The sequence below is a fragment of the Pleuronectes platessa genome, chromosome 14 (assembly GCF_947347685.1).
Source record: "Pleuronectes platessa chromosome 14, fPlePla1.1, whole genome shotgun sequence".
In the NCBI taxonomy this organism is placed as follows: Eukaryota; Metazoa; Chordata; class Actinopteri; order Pleuronectiformes; family Pleuronectidae; genus Pleuronectes; species Pleuronectes platessa.
The window spans coordinates 25,173,899-25,190,687 of record NC_070639.1 but is presented as its reverse complement, the minus strand read 5'-3'; the positions used below and the strand labels follow the sequence as shown (position 1 = coordinate 25,190,687).

At 49.7% G+C, this 16,789-nt stretch overlaps 1 protein-coding gene across 1 annotated transcript in view; it reads left to right on the top strand.

The window, feature by feature from the left end:
* Nucleotides 1-16,789, top strand: part of ttn.2 (titin, tandem duplicate 2) — a 172,681-nt gene that overhangs the window by 101,638 nt on the left and 54,254 nt on the right. Inside the window, exons 118-155 of the mRNA XM_053439091.1 lie at nt 7-163; nt 284-426; nt 539-657; nt 878-1,055; nt 1,167-1,451; nt 1,543-1,836; nt 1,938-2,237; nt 2,579-2,887; nt 2,968-3,194; nt 3,965-4,279; nt 4,647-4,761; nt 4,853-5,161; nt 5,271-5,452; nt 5,541-5,670; nt 5,819-5,970; nt 6,114-6,261; nt 6,344-6,564; nt 6,743-6,839; nt 6,972-7,268; nt 7,400-7,699; nt 7,782-8,096; nt 8,222-8,442; nt 8,666-8,816; nt 8,901-9,182; nt 9,448-9,750; nt 9,840-10,145; nt 10,241-10,522; nt 10,658-10,845; nt 10,986-11,097; nt 11,183-11,321; nt 11,738-11,901; nt 11,989-12,140; nt 12,243-12,399; nt 12,538-12,819; nt 12,909-13,208; nt 13,437-13,730; nt 13,916-15,920; nt 16,027-16,714. Of these exons, the coding sequence (XP_053295066.1) occupies nt 7-163; nt 284-426; nt 539-657; nt 878-1,055; nt 1,167-1,451; nt 1,543-1,836; nt 1,938-2,237; nt 2,579-2,887; nt 2,968-3,194; nt 3,965-4,279; nt 4,647-4,761; nt 4,853-5,161; nt 5,271-5,452; nt 5,541-5,670; nt 5,819-5,970; nt 6,114-6,261; nt 6,344-6,564; nt 6,743-6,839; nt 6,972-7,268; nt 7,400-7,699; nt 7,782-8,096; nt 8,222-8,442; nt 8,666-8,816; nt 8,901-9,182; nt 9,448-9,750; nt 9,840-10,145; nt 10,241-10,522; nt 10,658-10,845; nt 10,986-11,097; nt 11,183-11,321; nt 11,738-11,901; nt 11,989-12,140; nt 12,243-12,399; nt 12,538-12,819; nt 12,909-13,208; nt 13,437-13,730; nt 13,916-15,920; nt 16,027-16,714 (10,619 nt within the window). The remainder of the gene's footprint in view (nt 1-6; nt 164-283; nt 427-538; nt 658-877; nt 1,056-1,166; nt 1,452-1,542; nt 1,837-1,937; nt 2,238-2,578; nt 2,888-2,967; nt 3,195-3,964; nt 4,280-4,646; nt 4,762-4,852; nt 5,162-5,270; nt 5,453-5,540; nt 5,671-5,818; nt 5,971-6,113; nt 6,262-6,343; nt 6,565-6,742; nt 6,840-6,971; nt 7,269-7,399; nt 7,700-7,781; nt 8,097-8,221; nt 8,443-8,665; nt 8,817-8,900; nt 9,183-9,447; nt 9,751-9,839; nt 10,146-10,240; nt 10,523-10,657; nt 10,846-10,985; nt 11,098-11,182; nt 11,322-11,737; nt 11,902-11,988; nt 12,141-12,242; nt 12,400-12,537; nt 12,820-12,908; nt 13,209-13,436; nt 13,731-13,915; nt 15,921-16,026; nt 16,715-16,789) is intronic.

Here is a 16,789-nt window from a genome sequence, read left to right as displayed (position 1 = left end):
CCTCAGATCCTCCCGAGGCTCCTGAAAAGCCAGAGATCGATGACATCACAGCCCACAGCATGCTGGTCACCTGGAACCAGCCCAACGACCACGGCAGCCCCATCACAGGATACTGGGTGGAGCGACGCGAGATCAACAGCTCACACTGGGCTCGTGTTAACAGGTGAGGAAACGGGGACGGATCTTGTTTACTTCCTGGACTCAAGCTGAGAAGTTTAAATCTTATTAAAAGTATTTCAGCTTGAATGTTTTCTAAGTGTAGTTTTTCTGTCCTGGTCGTCAGGAACATCGTCCCCGACACTCAACTGAACGTGGAGGGTCTGCTCGAGGGCCTGACCTACATCTTCAGGGTGGCAGCTGAAAACCAAGCCGGCCCAGGAAAGTTCAGCGTCCCGTCTGAACCCAAAACAGCCCAAGCTCCCATTTGTACGTAAACTGAACTTTGTGTTAAATACGACAAATACCTTGTTTACAGAATCAAGGCTTATGTTCATGTGAATGCAGTCAGTCTCAAAGTTCTGTGTCCCGTCCTCTGCAGTACCTCCTGGACCACCTGTCGCCCGAGTGGCCGACACCACTGACCACTCCATCGACGTGGAGTGGGACCCACCTGCAGACAACGGTGGAGGAGAGATCCTGGGCTACCACGTGGACAAGGTCAGACCATTGACTTGTCGCTGTTGCTTCAGCTCACTCACATTTGATTTCAGATTCCTGTGCCAGCGTCGGATCAATCAATCAATCAAATTTTATTTGTATAGCCCATATTCACAAATTACAATTCGTCTCATAGGGCTTTAACATGGTGAGACATCACAATTTATTCAAGACCTGAATTAAACTGTGTTCTTCCTCTTTGTTCTGTGGTGGTCTTCAGGCCATGGCCGGTACCAAGGACTGGTCCAGGTCCACAGAGCGTCCCTGGAAGACCCGGGCATTCACCGTCTACGGAGTCCGTGACGGAGCCAAGTACATGGTCCGAGTCATCGCCTGCAACGCAGCCGGAGAGGGAACGCCAGGATTCACAGAGTCTGTGTTCGTCAGGAATCCTGCAGGTCTGGAAAAAACATTCCTCAACAAGACAACACAAAAAATAAAGGCTCTGTTTTAATCCGCTCAAATCTGGTCTTAACTGGTTTCGATTTCTGTTTGGTTTCCCTCCTCAGTGTTGCCAGCGATTGAACTGGACCTGTCCGTGAAGAATGGCTTGGTCATCAGAGCCGGAGAGAACCTTCGTGTTCCCGCTACAGTGACAGGTAAACCCTACCCCACCCTCACCTGGACCAAGGACGATGGTAAACCCGACAAAGACCGTGTGGAGATTCTGACTGAAGGAAACGATAGCGTTGTTTCAATCAACAACGTCCAGAGGAAGGACTGCGGCAAATACCAGATCTCTGCTTGCAACCCCAGTGGAAAGAAATCTGCTTGGACCAGAGTGGAGGTTGTGGGTGAGTTGAAGTCTGTAACGTCAGAGCAGGACCTGATTATAAAACCGTTAGCTTGAAATTAAAATGAACACTAATGTTGTTTGATCCTCAGACGTCCCCGGACCTGTCACGGACCTGAAGCCTGTTGTCGTCACTCGTAAGATGATCTTCCTGAACTGGGACGACCCTGTGGACGACGGAGGCAGCGACCTGTTGGGCTTCATCGTCGAGCGAAAAGACGGCAAGATGCACACGTGGAGGCAGCCGGTTGAAACCATATCCTCCAAGTGCGAGTGCAGTGGCATCAATGAGGGACAGGTCTACACGTTCCGCGTTATTGCCAAAAACAAGTATGGACTGGGGCCGCCCGTCGAGCTGGATCCCATCACAGCCGTGGACCCTCAGGGTGAGTGCTAAGATCTCTTGATTATCAAATGATCGAGTGGAGAGCAGTACGATAGTGGGCTTGAAAAGTGGATCTGTAGTAAGCTAATCATTTTTCCGCAGGTCCACCATCGTACCCCGAGAAGTTCCATTACACCGAGCGCACCAAGAACTCCATTTCATTTTCCTGGAAGCCGCCGCGTAATGACGGTGGAAGCCCGCTCATCGGGTACTTCGTGGAGAAGAAAAGGCAGGACCAGCAGGCCTTCGAGCCCTGCAACACAGAGATCTGCCCCGACATGACCATGACTGTGGAGGGGCTGGAAGACGCCTGGATGTACGAGTTCAGGATCAAGTGTGCTAACCTCATCGGAGAGAGCGAGCCGTCCATCCCGCTCCTCGTGGTCATCCAAGATGATGAAGGTGGGTCCTGTTGAATTCTATGATCAAACCATTAGGACAGTGGTTTATGACACCCAGTGGCCAGAGCTCTCCGGTTGTTCAATCCGTAACATTCTTGTGAACGCGACATCTCATGAATACGTTCTTAAAATTCATCACAATCACAAATGTTTAGTCAGTTTTTTGTCTCTTGAACATGATATCTTAAGATAAGGAATTTCTCCACATTTTGACCAGTTGTCACTTGGACAATTAACTGGTTAGATGTCAGTGCTCAGAGGTCACAGTGACCTTGAAAGAATGTACGTAGACTGAAACTAAGATTCCAGTTTAAGATTTGCTTTGTTTCCTGCTTATCTCAGTGTCTCCTGAGGTCCACATGCTGAAGCACTTCAAGGGGGACTCTATTACTGTGAGAAAGGGCGAAGCCATTGAGCTGCCCGCCGACATCCTGGGACTCCCCATCCCTAAGATCGAGTGGTCCAAAGATGACGTGGTCATCGTGACGCCGACTGAAACTCTGCTGATCGAAACAGAGGTGACGGGCAGGTTGAACGCCAAGACCACGCTGTCCATCCCATCAGTCAACAGGAGGGACGCCGGCAGCTACACTGTCACTGCCTCCAACAACATGGGCACAGCCAAACACACCACCTCCATCTATGTGCTGGGTGCGTGGAAACACCTTATACATACATGTGCAGCAGTAACTAGTTGTTTCAGAATCAATGAACTTGTGTTCTCCCCTCAGACCGACCCCTCCCACCCAGGAATGTGACGGTGTCAAACATCAAGGCGGAGGCCTGCTACCTCCGGTGGGACGCTCCTCTGGACAACGGCGGCAGCGAACTGACCAACTACATCGTTGAAAAGAAAGAAGTGATGACGGAGGAGCCGGAGCTGGAGGAGGGACAGGAAGCTCCAGCTGAGCCCGAGTGGGTGGAGGTTACCAACTGCATCCTTGAGAAGAAGTTCGGGGTATGTCCCAATTCTTAATAATAATACGTTTTCATGTTTCTCTCACTCTTTTGAACAGACGTTGTTTACATGATCCTGTTTAAAGGCCATAAAAATAAAATAAAACCATATTTAGAACTGGCAGCAGAAAGCCGGGGACTCTGTCTTCTAACTCATCACGTGCTCTGAACACATGGAGATAAAACTGAGAGTGGAGCAGACAAGATGTTCAGTGACTCCTTTCATTTAGCTGATTTGATCCAAAGCGAATCACAATCAGTGACTCAACCACGAGGGAACAAACCCAGAACAGTGAAATCAAGTCAGTACATTATCTTTAAAAAAGCCAAACTACTTATATGTATATTTGTAAGTCCAACTAGACTTTTTTAATTTTAATATAAAAACCAGAGTTTACGATGACATCTTAACCGAGGTGTGGTCTGGTCAGGACAGGAAACAGGTGTTGAGTGGCAGCTCCACAGGGAGGGAGGAGCAAGCCGATTGGCCAATGCAGAGCGGAGTGGGCGGGCTTATAGCTCAAAAACTAAAAAAAAGTAAACACTTCATATAACCAGACCTTGATGTTCTTGAGACGTTTCTGAAGTTGAATTAAGTGATTGGATTCATCAGCTTCATAGACATGTACAGCTGCGTGTCGTCTGCGTAACATTGGAAGTGAACGAGGTGCTTTCTGATGAGGTTCCTAAAAGGAGCTGACATAAGATGAAGAGTATCGGTCAGCTTCAACACACGAGGAACATTTCTAACACAACGTCCTCTTCTTGCAGGTGTGGAACCTGGAGACCAACAAGACGTACTTGTTCCGGGTCCGAGCTGAGAACCGCTATGGCAAATCTGACCCCTGTGTGACAGAGCAGGTCCAGATCACAGACCCCTTCGGCCTCCCTGGCCCTCCAGAGAAACCTACCATCACGGAATACGAAAAGACCACCATGACCCTGACCTGGGAGCCTCCCAGGGACAATGGTGGCTCCATGATTATTGGCTACTGGCTGGAGAAGAGAGAGAAAGGCACCGACTACTGGGCCAAAGTCAACAAGGGGCCGGTCACCAAGAGGGGCACCAAAGGCTGGGAGTACCAGGTGAGCTTTCACTGCGGTAACAATCGTTTCAACTAGCAGATGTAGGGTCTGTATTCACATTCAATTTGCCTCCTTCCTACACACTGAGATAAAACCTCATGTGAAACCCAAACAGACCCACAGATCTGAAGAAGAGTTAACGTGTTCTGTCTCCGTCCTGAAGGCAGATCCACTTCAAGCTTTTAATAATCTTCCACAGAGCGTTAAGATGCTTTATCTCTGATCATCAAGAAGGTTCCTCGCAGACTTTGTATGATGTTCTTCTTTCTGTTCTTCACCAGACTTTTTAAAGCCATCACAGACCTTGTTGTCATATCGAAGAGCTTTAAGATAATGTGGGTATTCATTCCTTCTCTGTGTGTTTTAGGCAACTCGTCTGTTTGAAGGAACTGAGTACGAGTTCCGAGTTGCTGCCTTCAACTCTGCTGGAGCTGGTCCGTTCAGTGGGCCGTCCGACTCGGCCTTCGCCGTCAGTCCCATCAGTGAGTAACAGACAGTCGGCTTCTTTAATAAGCCTCAGATAAATGATGGATTTCAGTTTCTGATGATTGATTGTACTGCTTCCTTCTCAAGCTCCTCCCAGCATGCCTGCTGCCCCGGAGGTGGCTGATAAGACGAAGCACAACGTCACTCTGACCTGGAAACCGCCAGAGAGCGACGGGGGAAGTCCCATCAAAGGTTACATCATCCAGATCCAGGCTGAAGGGTCCGCCGTGTGGATGACGGTGAACGACCCTGACACCGTTCATCCCACCACCGAGTACACAGTGCCCAGTCTCCGCGAGCTGAAGCACTACCGCTTCCGAATCATCGCTGTCAATGACATCGGCGAGTCCGACCCCAGCCCTCGCACCCAGGAGGTTCTGATCGAGGATGTCAAGCGTACGTCCATCTTGAAAGTCTCACTACAACAAATAAATAAATCTCATCAGTGTCCAGATGTTTTTCTGTGTGTCTGTCTCTGTCCTTCACCAACTCTCTCATGTTTCAGTCGGACCGTCCATCTCCATCGACATGCTGGTCGACGACCTGCTCTACATCCGTGCCGGTGATCCTATCAAGATCCCCGCCACCATAAAGGGCCGCCCAGCTCCCAAGGTCACCTGGGACTTCGATGGCAAAGCCAAGTCACACAAGAAGAACAAAGTGCACACACTGCCTGTCGACTCCGAGGTGAGAACAAACATTTAACGAAACAGCTGGGATCCACTCCAGCTCCTAACATATGGAAGGATTCAGTCTCATGTCTTTCTGTTTTCAGGTGGAGTCCACTGACACCACCTCTGTCGTGATGATCCCTGTGAGTCTGAGGAGCCACTCCGGACGTTACACCATCACTGCAAAGAACAAGTCTGGACAGAAACACGTGAACGTCAGAGTCAATGTCCTCGGTATGTCTGTTTTCTTTCTTTATCGTCTTCCACCGGGGAGATGTTCAGATGTTCGTCCTCAGACCTGACAGAGTTCATCTGATCCTGTTTCTTTAGCAGTTTGTGAGGTATTTCTTTGACGTTTAACTTGTGTCTCTCCTGCGCACAGACGTCCCCGGAGCTCCAAAGGACCTGAGAGTTACTGACATCACCCGGGCTACCATGAGGCTGATCTGGAAACTGCCCGATAACGACGGAGGAGAGAGAATTAAGAGCTACTTCATCGAGAAGAAAAGCGTCATTGACAAGGCCTGGACCAAGGTGACCTTAGTTCACATGTTTCTAACACTCCACAGTTTCCACAGATTTCTTTCTCAAAAGTTCAAAATAAATAATCCAATCGGTTACAAGAAGCAGAAGTATCAGTGGAATGATGAACTGATGATTTGATTGTTTGTTATTAGGTGAACGCGGCCTGTGCCAGTCAGGCGTACGTGGTGCCAGGTCTGCTGGAGGGTCAGGACTACCTGTTCAGGATCCGAGCTGAGAACAGACTCGGATTTGGTCCGTTCACCGTCACCACGGAACCTGCTCGGGCCAGAGATCCCATCTGTGAGGACACACCCACTTATTGTAACCACACATATAACAAAAAACCTCAGTGGAACTTTCCTAACTTCCTCTTCTTCCTCAGACCCCCCCGACCCCCCCACCAAGCTGAAGGTTAACCTGGTGACAAAGACGGCCGTGACTCTGAGCTGGGAGGCGCCGAAAAACAACGGCGGCTCCCCGGTGAAGCATTACATCATCGAGCGTCTGAGCTGGGACACCAGCGGCAAAGAGAAGGAGACGTGGAAACAGTGCAACAAGAGAGACGTGGAGGAGCTGGGCTTCGTGGTGGAGGACCTGAAGGAGGTTTGCTCTACTCCGTTACTCTGTAAAACAAGGAAGAAAAACAGTCAAATCTGGAAAATACATCCAATGTTTATACCTTCAACTAGTTTAAAATAAGAGTTTGAATTAATCGTAACTAAAGAGAGAAACATCAATGAAACCAGAGGTTGAGACGTGATGATGTCACTGTCGTCTGCAGGGAGGAGAATATGAGTTCAGGGTGAAAGCTGTGAATGCTGCCGGACCCAGCCGCCCCTCGGCCACCATCGGACCCATGCTCATCAAGGATCAGACATGTGAGTCCAGCATTTCAGCCAATCACAGGCCTCAACTTCAATATATTTAACAACACTGTTGACAGGAATCCTGAATCAGGTTCCAACACGTCCACCTCTGGTCATTTTGGTAAATCATGACCTTTTCTGCAGGTGCTCCCACCATCGAGCTGCGTGAGGCCCTGGAGGGCGAGGAGGGCTGTGATGTCAGCTTGGTGGCGAAGGTGAGTGGCTGTCCGTTCCCCACTCTCACCTGGGCCATGGCCAGCATGGCCAAACCTGAAGAGAAGGCTGCCGTCCAGTACGGCCAGCACATCAGCAAACTGGTGACACAGGATAAATGCACGCTGCTGATCCAGCAGGCCAGCAGGCACGACAGTGCCCTCTACAGCCTGACGGCCAAAAACAGCCTGGGCACTGTCACCAAGGACATCAAGCTCTCGGTGCTGGGTGAGAAACATGTGATCTGCATATTCAACATGTTTATGTTTCAGCAACTTGACGTAAAAACATAAATTCACCAAGTTACAGTCTAAAAAAAGTTCAGTATATTCACATGTTGACGTCCCGCCCCCTCACAGGACCTCCTGGCCAGCCCGTCGCACCAATCACATTGACTGAGGTGTTTGCAGACAGGATCGGTCTGGCCTGGAACCCTCCCACAGACGACGGTGGATCCAAGATCACCAACTACGTGGTGGAGAAGCGTGAGGACAACAGGAAGTCCTGGGTGCATGTTTCCAACGACCCCAAAGAGTGCGTGTACGTGGTGACCCGTCTGACGGAGAACCATGAGTACGAGTTCCGAGTCATGGCCCAGAACAAGTTCGGAGTTGGGCCTCCACTGGTCAGCCCGGCGGAGAAGGCCAGAAACTTGTTCAGTAAGTTTCATCATCAGACGCTGGAAGATTTATACTTTTTATTCTGAGTGAAGTTTTGATCATTGATGAATCGTCCCTGCAGCCGTCCCGGGTCAGTGTGAGAAGCCGACAGTGACCGAGGTCTGTCTCGAGTCCATGACCGTCAACTGGGACGAGCCAAAGTACGACGGCGGCTCCCCCATCACCGGCTACTTCGTAGAGAAGAAGGAGACCACCGCCAAGCGCTGGGCCCGTGTGAACCGTGACCCAATCCGAGCGTTGCCAATCGGCAACAGCTGGGACGTCACTGGTTTGCTGGACGATGCCCTGTACCAGTTCAGGGTCATCGCCGCCAACGCTGCTGGCTGCGGTCTCCCCAGTGTTCCCTCCGACCCTGTCCTCTGCAGAGACCCCATCAGTAAGATACAGATGTTTTATCTTTTATCATTTTATCATCACACACTTTGACAATGCAGAGCTCCTCCCTCCAGCTACAGACCAACAAATCAGAGTGAAGACATTTTTATATCTGTGTGTGTCCAGAACCTCCCGGACCCCCGACTCCGAAGGTGACCGACTGGACAAAGTCCACAGTGGATCTGGAGTGGATCGCTCCTGTGGTGGACGGAGGGTCAAAGGTCACTGGTTACATTGTAGAGTTCAAGGAAGTGAATAAGGCGGAGGAGGAGAAGAAAGCCCAGAGGAAGCTGCTGCTGCTGAGCGAGGCCGAGAAAGAGCCAGAGGCTGAAGAGAGTTGGACCAAGGTAAAACAAATACAAATAAAGTCAGTGACGTCCTGTTGTAGTGGAAATGCACATAGAATAAAAGAAGATGTATCACAAGAGTTAAAATCTATAATAATAATATAATATAATCAGTGTTCATTTCAGAAATATGCTGATTTAAGTTGAGCGGCAGATGCTGAACTACTGAAGCGATTCAGTTTGTTTCCCAGCAAAGTTTCATATCTGATCAAACTCTCTCCAGGCAAAGGAAACAGAAATCCGAGGAACCAGGTTTGTGGTGGATGGCCTGAAGGAAGGCGGTCTGTACCGCTTCCGAGTCCGAGCCGTGAACGCTGCCGGAGTGGGAGAAGCAGGACTCGTGTCAGAGCTGATCGAAACCAAAGACAGAACAAGTGAGATTCATCCTCCATACATGAAGCTGCACCGGTCGAGCATCAAGTGTCTCTGATGAGCTAACTGTCTGCTTTCTGGTCCAGTTCCTCCTGAGATGGACCTGGACGCCTCGGTGAAGGAGAAGATCGTGGTCCATGCTGGAGCCACCATCCGCATCATCGCTTACGTGTCTGGTAAACCCGCCCCGCAGATCACCTGGTGCCGAGACGACGCCGAGGTGCCCAAAGAGGCCGTGGTGGAGACGACGGGCATCTCCAACTCGCTGGTCATCAAGAACTGCAGACGCCAGCACCAGGGCATCTACACCCTGTGTGCCAAAAACGAGGGAGGAGAGAGGAAGAAGGCCGTCGTGGTCGAGGTCCTGGGTGAGTCAGCGTTCTGATGCTGTCAGAACAAGTAGGATTTAAAACTGTCGCTAATAATTTATCTGATTATTTTCTTAATTAATCGCAGAACAATGATCAAAGTCGGTGCCAATTACTTTTCATGTCAATCAACTGGAAACGTCAACAAAAAAAAGACAAGAAAATAAAACCTCTAGTTTGATATTTAGGACAAAAGAATTGAAGGATCAAAAGAAACTCTATCGCTAAACAAATTTTATTTCCTGTCTTCATCTTGCTCGACCAGACGTCCCTGGACCCGTTGGTCTGCCCTTCGCTGGTGAGAACCTGACCAACGACTCCTGTAAGTTGACCTGGAGCTCCCCCGAGGACAATGGTGGATCGGCCATCACCAACTACATCATCGAGAAGAGGGAGGCGGACCGCATGGGCTGGACCTCTGTGTCCTACACGGTGACGAGGAACAACGCTGTGGTTCAGGGACTCATTGATGGGAAAGGCTACTTCTTCAGGATCGCAGCCGAGAACATCATCGGCATGGGACCATTCATTGAGACGGACAAAATGGTTCTCATCAAGGACCCCATCTGTACGTCACACACACACACACACACACACAATGCATAAACTGCTGCTGACAGGTCGTCTAAAACGTTTGATCACATTCGTCCCCTGTAGCCGTCCCTGAGCGTCCAGAGGACCTGTTCGTCACCGCAGTTACCAAGGACTCCATCTCTGTCACCTGGAGACCGCCTAAGTACGATGGCGGCGCCGAGGTGATCGAGTACGTCCTTGAGTCCCGCATGGTCGGCCGGGACAACTTCACACGAGTAGGTGCCGAGGACAAACTGATGGACAGGAAGTTCACAATGACCGGGCTGAAGGACGGATCGAGCCATGAGTTCAGAGTCTCTGCCATCAACCAGGTGGGACAAGGGAAACCGTCCTTTGCCACCAAACCGGTGCAGTGCAAGGACGAGATCGGTGAGTGACACAACACGACAGCAGACTGATGATGTGACCAGCATCAGGGTCGCAGATAGAAACAATCCCTTGTCTGCCCCCCCTCACTCCCTCAGAACCTCCCACTCTGGACCTGGACTTCAGAGACAAGACGATGGTGAAGGTTGGAGACAGCTGCACACTGTCCGGACGCTACAGTGGCAAACCGGCCCCGACCGTCAGCTGGAAGAAGAACGACGAGGAGCTGAAGGCCGATGAGGAGATCCACCTCCACAGCACCGCCCGCCACCTCAGCCTGAACATCAGCAAAGCCAAGAGAGAGCACAGCGGCTGCTACTGCGTCAGCGTGGAGAACGCTGCTGGAGCTCGCAAAGGAATCTGCACCATCACTGTGGTCGGTGAGTCTCTATAGTCATGTGACGGTGAAGGAAAGCTGGTGAAAGAGGGTTGTCCTTATCAAGTCTGCAGCGGTATTAAGGTTAAATATAAAGAAGAGCTCTTTTAGAGACTCACCTGTGTGAATGCTTCTTCAGACCGTCCTCAGCCTCCAGAGGGACCTGTGGTCTTTAACGAGGTCTACAGGAACTACATGGTGATCTCCTGGAACGCGCCTCTGGATGACGGAGGCTGCGCCATCTCCAACTACATCATAGAGAAGAGAGACACCAACAGAGACCTGTGGATGCCCGTCACCGCGTCCTGCACCAGGACGTCCTGCAAGGTGAGCGCATGATGCCAAACTGTCTCCACAACCTGATCTGTGAATATATGATCTATAAATATGACATTTTTCAGGTTTCATCAATGATTTCATTTTTTCACAACCGGAAACTGGACAGTAACAATTGTTTGTTTCCTCAGGTACCGAAGCTGATCGAGGGTCGTGACTACATCGTCAGGATCATGGCTCAGAACATCTACGGCATCAGCGAGCCGCTCCTGTCTGCAGAGACCAAGGCCAGAGACGTGTTCAGTAAGTGACTCCACCTACCACACGTCATCAAGGTGAAGTGTTGCGCTGCGTCTCACTTTTTTGTTTGTTTTTATTTCCATCGCAGAGGTGCCTGACGCTCCTAAACAGCCCACAGTGAAAGAGGTCTACCATGACTCCGCCCTCATCAGCTGGGAACCACCAGCAGACGGAGGAAAGCCCATCACAAGCTACATCGTGGAGAGGAAGGAGACCATGGCCAACAGGTACACCACACATTTCACAACGACTATTGGTTAAAGCTCAATTAGTGATTATTCTTTTTTATCTGTTGAGCCGGAAAAACAGTTCTTCAAACTCATGTTTTTTCCAAATATTCAGTTTATTTACAATGACATTTATTTCTAAGAAATCTAAAAAAAACTAAGATCTCCATAATGAGGCTAAATAAAAAACTTGATCAACAAAATTATTGTTATCTAATTTTCTCTTTATTTTCAGCTAATTAATTCATTTGAAATGAGTAAATGTAAATAGAAATGTGTATCTTGGGAAAACAAAATTTTTAAAGAAAGTTCTAAATGAATTTTACTCGATGTCTCCTGGTTACTATTTCCTTTTGGTCGAAAGTTAATTAAATATATCTAATTTATCTGTGGCTGATAAATGTTTCTGCCTCCAGGTGGGTGCGATGCAACACGGACAAAATCCATCCCAAGGTGGAGTACTGGATAACGGAGCTGCTACAAGGTTGTGAGTATGAGTTCCGAGTCAGTGCTGAGAACGAGGTGGGAGCCGGCGACCCAAGTCCACCATCCAAACCCGTCTTTGCCAAGGATCCAATAGGTGAGTTCACCATTGATTCATTTTATTGTAAATATTGACAACATATAGAAATAAACTACAAGACTTTGTTATTGTCCTGTGCCGCAGTGAAACCTGGTCCACCACTGAACCTCCAGGCCATCGACTTCACCAAGGAGTCTGCGACTCTGACCTGGGACCCGCCCACTGACACCGGAAGAGGAAAGATCTTTGGATACCTGGTGGAGTTCATGAAGGCTGGAGAGGAGGAGTGGCAAAAGGTCAGGCAGTTCATTTATTTACCATGAACTTTAACCTCTGACCTTTGCACTGCGTCGTCGTCATCGCTCCGAAAATCCTCATTTTCCCTCTGTTGTCTCCAGGTGAACCAGACTCCAGACTCCTGCCAGGAGACCAAACTGAAGGTGATCAACCTGGATGAGGGCGGTCTGTACCGCTTCAGAGTCATGGCCGTCAACGCTGCTGGAGAGTCTGACCCGGCTAATGTGAAAGAGCCAATCAGAGTGCAAGACAGACTTGGTATGTCTATGTTTCGGTGTCATCTGAAACACCTTCTCCAGCTAATATCCCATTATAGAATGAATGACCTGTAATTCTCTCTGATTGGTCTCTTAATCTCCTTCATGTCCTTTCTCTTCACCTCCGTCACCACCTCAGAGCCTCCAGAGCTGATTCTGGATGCCGCAATGACCCGAGAGATCAAGGCCCTGAGTGGCACTCACATCACTCTGATGGCAGCCATCAAAGGTGCCCCATTCCCCAAGGTCACCTGGAAAAAGAACGAGGCTGAGGTTCCCACCAGGGCGGACATTGACACCAGCCATTCAGGCACTAAGCTGGAGATGAGGTTCTGTAACCGTGGTGACTGTGGAGACTACACCCTAAATGTGGAGAACCCAGCCGGATCCAAGACCGTCACCTGCACTGTGCTGGTCCTGGGTAAGAATCCACAAACTGAATATGAACTTAGATACATGAGCGTTTAGAAATTAAAGTCAATCTCTGTGAAATTCCTCGTTTTTCTTCAGACAAACCTGGACCCATCCAGCACCTCCGGGCCTCGGATGTCAGAAGTGACTCTGCCTACCTTTCCTGGAAGGACCCAGAAGACAACGGCGGTGTGCGCATTACAAACTTTGTGGTGGAGAAGAAAGACACAACATCCACTCAGTGGGTCCCCGTCTGCTCCACATCCAAGAAGCGCAGCATGACGCTGAAGCACCTGATGGAGGGCACCGCCTACGTGTTCCGAGTCGCTGCTGAGAACCAGTACGGCCGCAGCGAGTACGTTGAGACGCCCAAGGCCATCAAGGCAATGAACCCACTCTGTGAGTAACAGCATGCTTAATCAACAGATTCATGATTATCAGTCAGTCCAGTTTTACCACAAAAAACAAAATGTATCAAAGAAAAGTAAAGTTTATTACACAGATGATAAATGTCTTGAAATTGTATTTGTAAAAACAAACAGAAAAGGATTATTTTGTTTGGAACCATAAAAGGTTGAGTCTACGTTGGGATGAACTCACTAGTACCAATCTAAATATCTGTTTCAGTCCCACCTGGTCCTCCCAAAGACCTGCACCATGTCGACGTGGACAAGACCGAGGTGTGGTTGGTCTGGAACTGGCCTGACCGCAATGGAGGAAGTGAGATAACAGGCTTCCTGGTGGAGTATCAGGAGGAGGGAGAGAGGGAATGGGATGAGTGGAAGATGGTCAGCATTCCCGAGAGTCATGTGACTGGCCTGGAGGAAGGAAAGACCTACCGCTTCAGAGTGAGGACAGAGAATGCCATTGGCCTGAGCAGACCCGACACCACCGTGCCCATCCTCTGCCAGGAGAAACTGGGTAAGACACAAGATGAAATCTCAACAGTCTAAATTCCATCTTGTTAAATATATGTATTTTATACGTTAAGAGTTTTTCTCAGTTGAAATAGATGTAAGCGTTAAAATTGGTAGATTTGGGTTCGGGTTAGGTCAATCAACATGATTATTCACAAAGCATGACCTGCTCTGTTTGCATGTCCACAGTGGCTCCAATCGTTGAGGTGGACGTGAAGCTGATTGAAGGCATTGTTGTGAAGGCCGGCACCACCATCAGGCTGCCAGCTATCATGAGAGGAATCCCTGTTCCTACTGCCAAGTGGTCCATCGATGGAGAGGAGATCACCAGCCAGGGCAACATCAAGATCGACACTGACAACTTCTCCACTGTGCTCAGCATCAATGAGTGCACAAGGAACCACAGTGGCACCTACTTGCTCACTGTGTCCAACCCAGCTGGAAGCAAGACAGTGGGCTTGAACGTCAGTGTCCTGGATGTTCCAGCTGCTCCCATTGGACCTGCCAACATCCTGGAAGTTGCTCCTGACTCAATGATGATTGAATGGCGTCCTCCCAAGGATGATGGTGGCAGCCCTGTCACCAACTACATTGTGGAGAAGAGGGAGTCCAACAAGGAGACCTGGGGAGGTGTTGTCTCAGGCAGCCTCGCTACCCAGCTCAGGATCACCCGCCTCCAGAAGGGAGTGGAATATGTAGTTCGCATTCGTGCTGAGAACAAGATGGGTATTGGTGCTCCTCTAGAGACCAAGCCCACTGTTGCTGAGCACTCCTTCATGCCACCTAGTCAGCCTGGTAAGCCACAGACCTCTGATATCGCAGAAGACGCTGTCACAGTCGGCTGGACCATGCCCCTGTCTGATGGAGGCAGTCAGATCAATGGCTACATCATTGAGCGCAGACACATGGGAGGAAAATGGATCCGTGTCAATAAGACACCTTGCAAGGACCTGAGGTATAGAGTCTTGGGTTTGTTTGAGGGCAATGAGTACGAGTTCAGAGTGTTTGCTGAGAATATCGCTGGCTACAGTGGACCCTCCCCCATCTCTGACCCCTGCAAGCCCTGCAGGCCTATCACTGTCCCAAGTCCACCTGTGAACCCCAGAGTTAAAGATTACAGCAAGACCACTGCAGACCTGGTCTGGACCAAACCCAATAAAGACGGCGGCAGCCCCATCCTGGGCTACAATGTGGAAATAAAGAAAGCAGATACTGACGAATGGAAAAAAGTGAACCTGGAAGACTTCGTCAAGCAGTGTGCCTATAGGGTGGAGGGACTGGAAGAGGGCGTGACCTACAGATTCAAAGTTTGTGCCTCAAACATGATCGGAGATGGAGAACCCAGAGAAGTCCCAGAGTCCATCACTACACAGGATATCCTCATCCCTCCAGAGATAGAGATGGAGGCCTCCTGCAGAGAGCGTATCACTGTGCGTGCCGGACACAATATCAACATTATCGGCTACATTAAGGCCCGTCCTGACCCCGAGGTCATTTGGTCAAAGGAGGAGACAGTTTTCGAGAACAACAAACGCGTCACCATCACTCAGAACTTCCCCTTGGTCCACTTGAAGATTAAGGAGGCCACAAGAGCCGACCATGGCCAATACGTCCTTAAGGCTTCAAATGTAGGCGGAGAAGCCTCCTGCACAATCACAGTCAATGTGCTAGACAGACCCAGCCACTGCCAGAGCCTGCACATTACTTATTCAACCAAGGATTCATGCATGATCAACTGGGAGGCCCCTAAAGACAACGGTGGATCTGAGATCACAAACTACATTGTGGAGTGCCGTGAGCCTAGCATGTGCATGTGGTCCATGATCTCCTCCAACTGCACAAATCGCAAGATCAAGGCCAAACTGATGGAGGGCCATGAGTACATGTTCCGTGTCTGTGCAGAGAACAAGGTAGGACCTGGTCCAACTGTTGAGACCAAGACCCCTCTGATGGCCATTGACCCCATTGAAAAGCCTGGTGAGCCTGAGAAGTTCAGAGCCACTGACATTGGTAAGAACTATGTCTATCTGAGATGGAGGAAGCCAGACTATGATGGTGGAAGCCCCAACCTCTCCTACAACCTGGAGTGCAAAGTCAAAGATGCTGCAGAGTGGGTGAAACTCAACACTGGCCCTCTCACCGACACCTTCTTCCTGGCTGACAAGTGTCTAGAGAATCAGACGTACACCTTCAGGTATGTTGCTTCGTTTACTGTTTGTTCTGCATGGTGCCTACTGGAATATTTACCTGTCTAATGTAAGTGTCTTTAAAATAATTAAATATTCTATTTTCTTATCCAGGGTGCAGACTGTTAATGAGGGAGGTGAAAGTACCTGGGTGAGTCTTGCTGATATAGTGGTTAGGGAGGAGATCCAGAAGCCTGTCATTGACCTGAAGCTGGCTGGAGCTGTGACAGTGATGGTTGGAGAGTCGGTTAGGATGGAGGCCGGCCTGAGAGGAAAACCCCAGCCTGAAGTCAAATGGACCAAAGACAAGGCTGTTGGAGACAACCCGAGAATCAGCTATGAAACTGGGTCCGACTACTCCAAATTCCTCCTGACCAAGTCCAGACGCACCGACACCGGGAAATATATCATCACTGCCACTAACTCGGCCGGCACCTTCACAGCATACGCCAACGTTAATGTCCTGGATGTCCCCGGGGCTGTAAGGAACCTGAGGGTTACAGGCCTCAGCGCCGACAAGTGCAGAGTGGTTTGGGATGCTCCAGAGGATGATGGAGGTTGTGAGGTGGACAGCTACATCTTGGAGAAATGTGAGACCAGGAGGATGGTTTGGTCAACCTACTCATCCTCCGTGGTCACACCGTACTGCAACGTTACTCGTCTCGTGGAGGGCAACGAGTACATCTTCAGAGTGAGGGCTGAGAACAAGATGGGAGCAGGCCCCGCCATGGAGAGCAAGCCTGTCACTGTCAAGACTCAGTTCAACAAACCTGGGCCCCCTGAGGCCCCAGAGGTCACCAAGGTTAGTCAAAGTACATTTTCCATCCATGGTTGACCTAGATGTGAAAACAGGTTTATCGAACTGCCTAAATTTCTT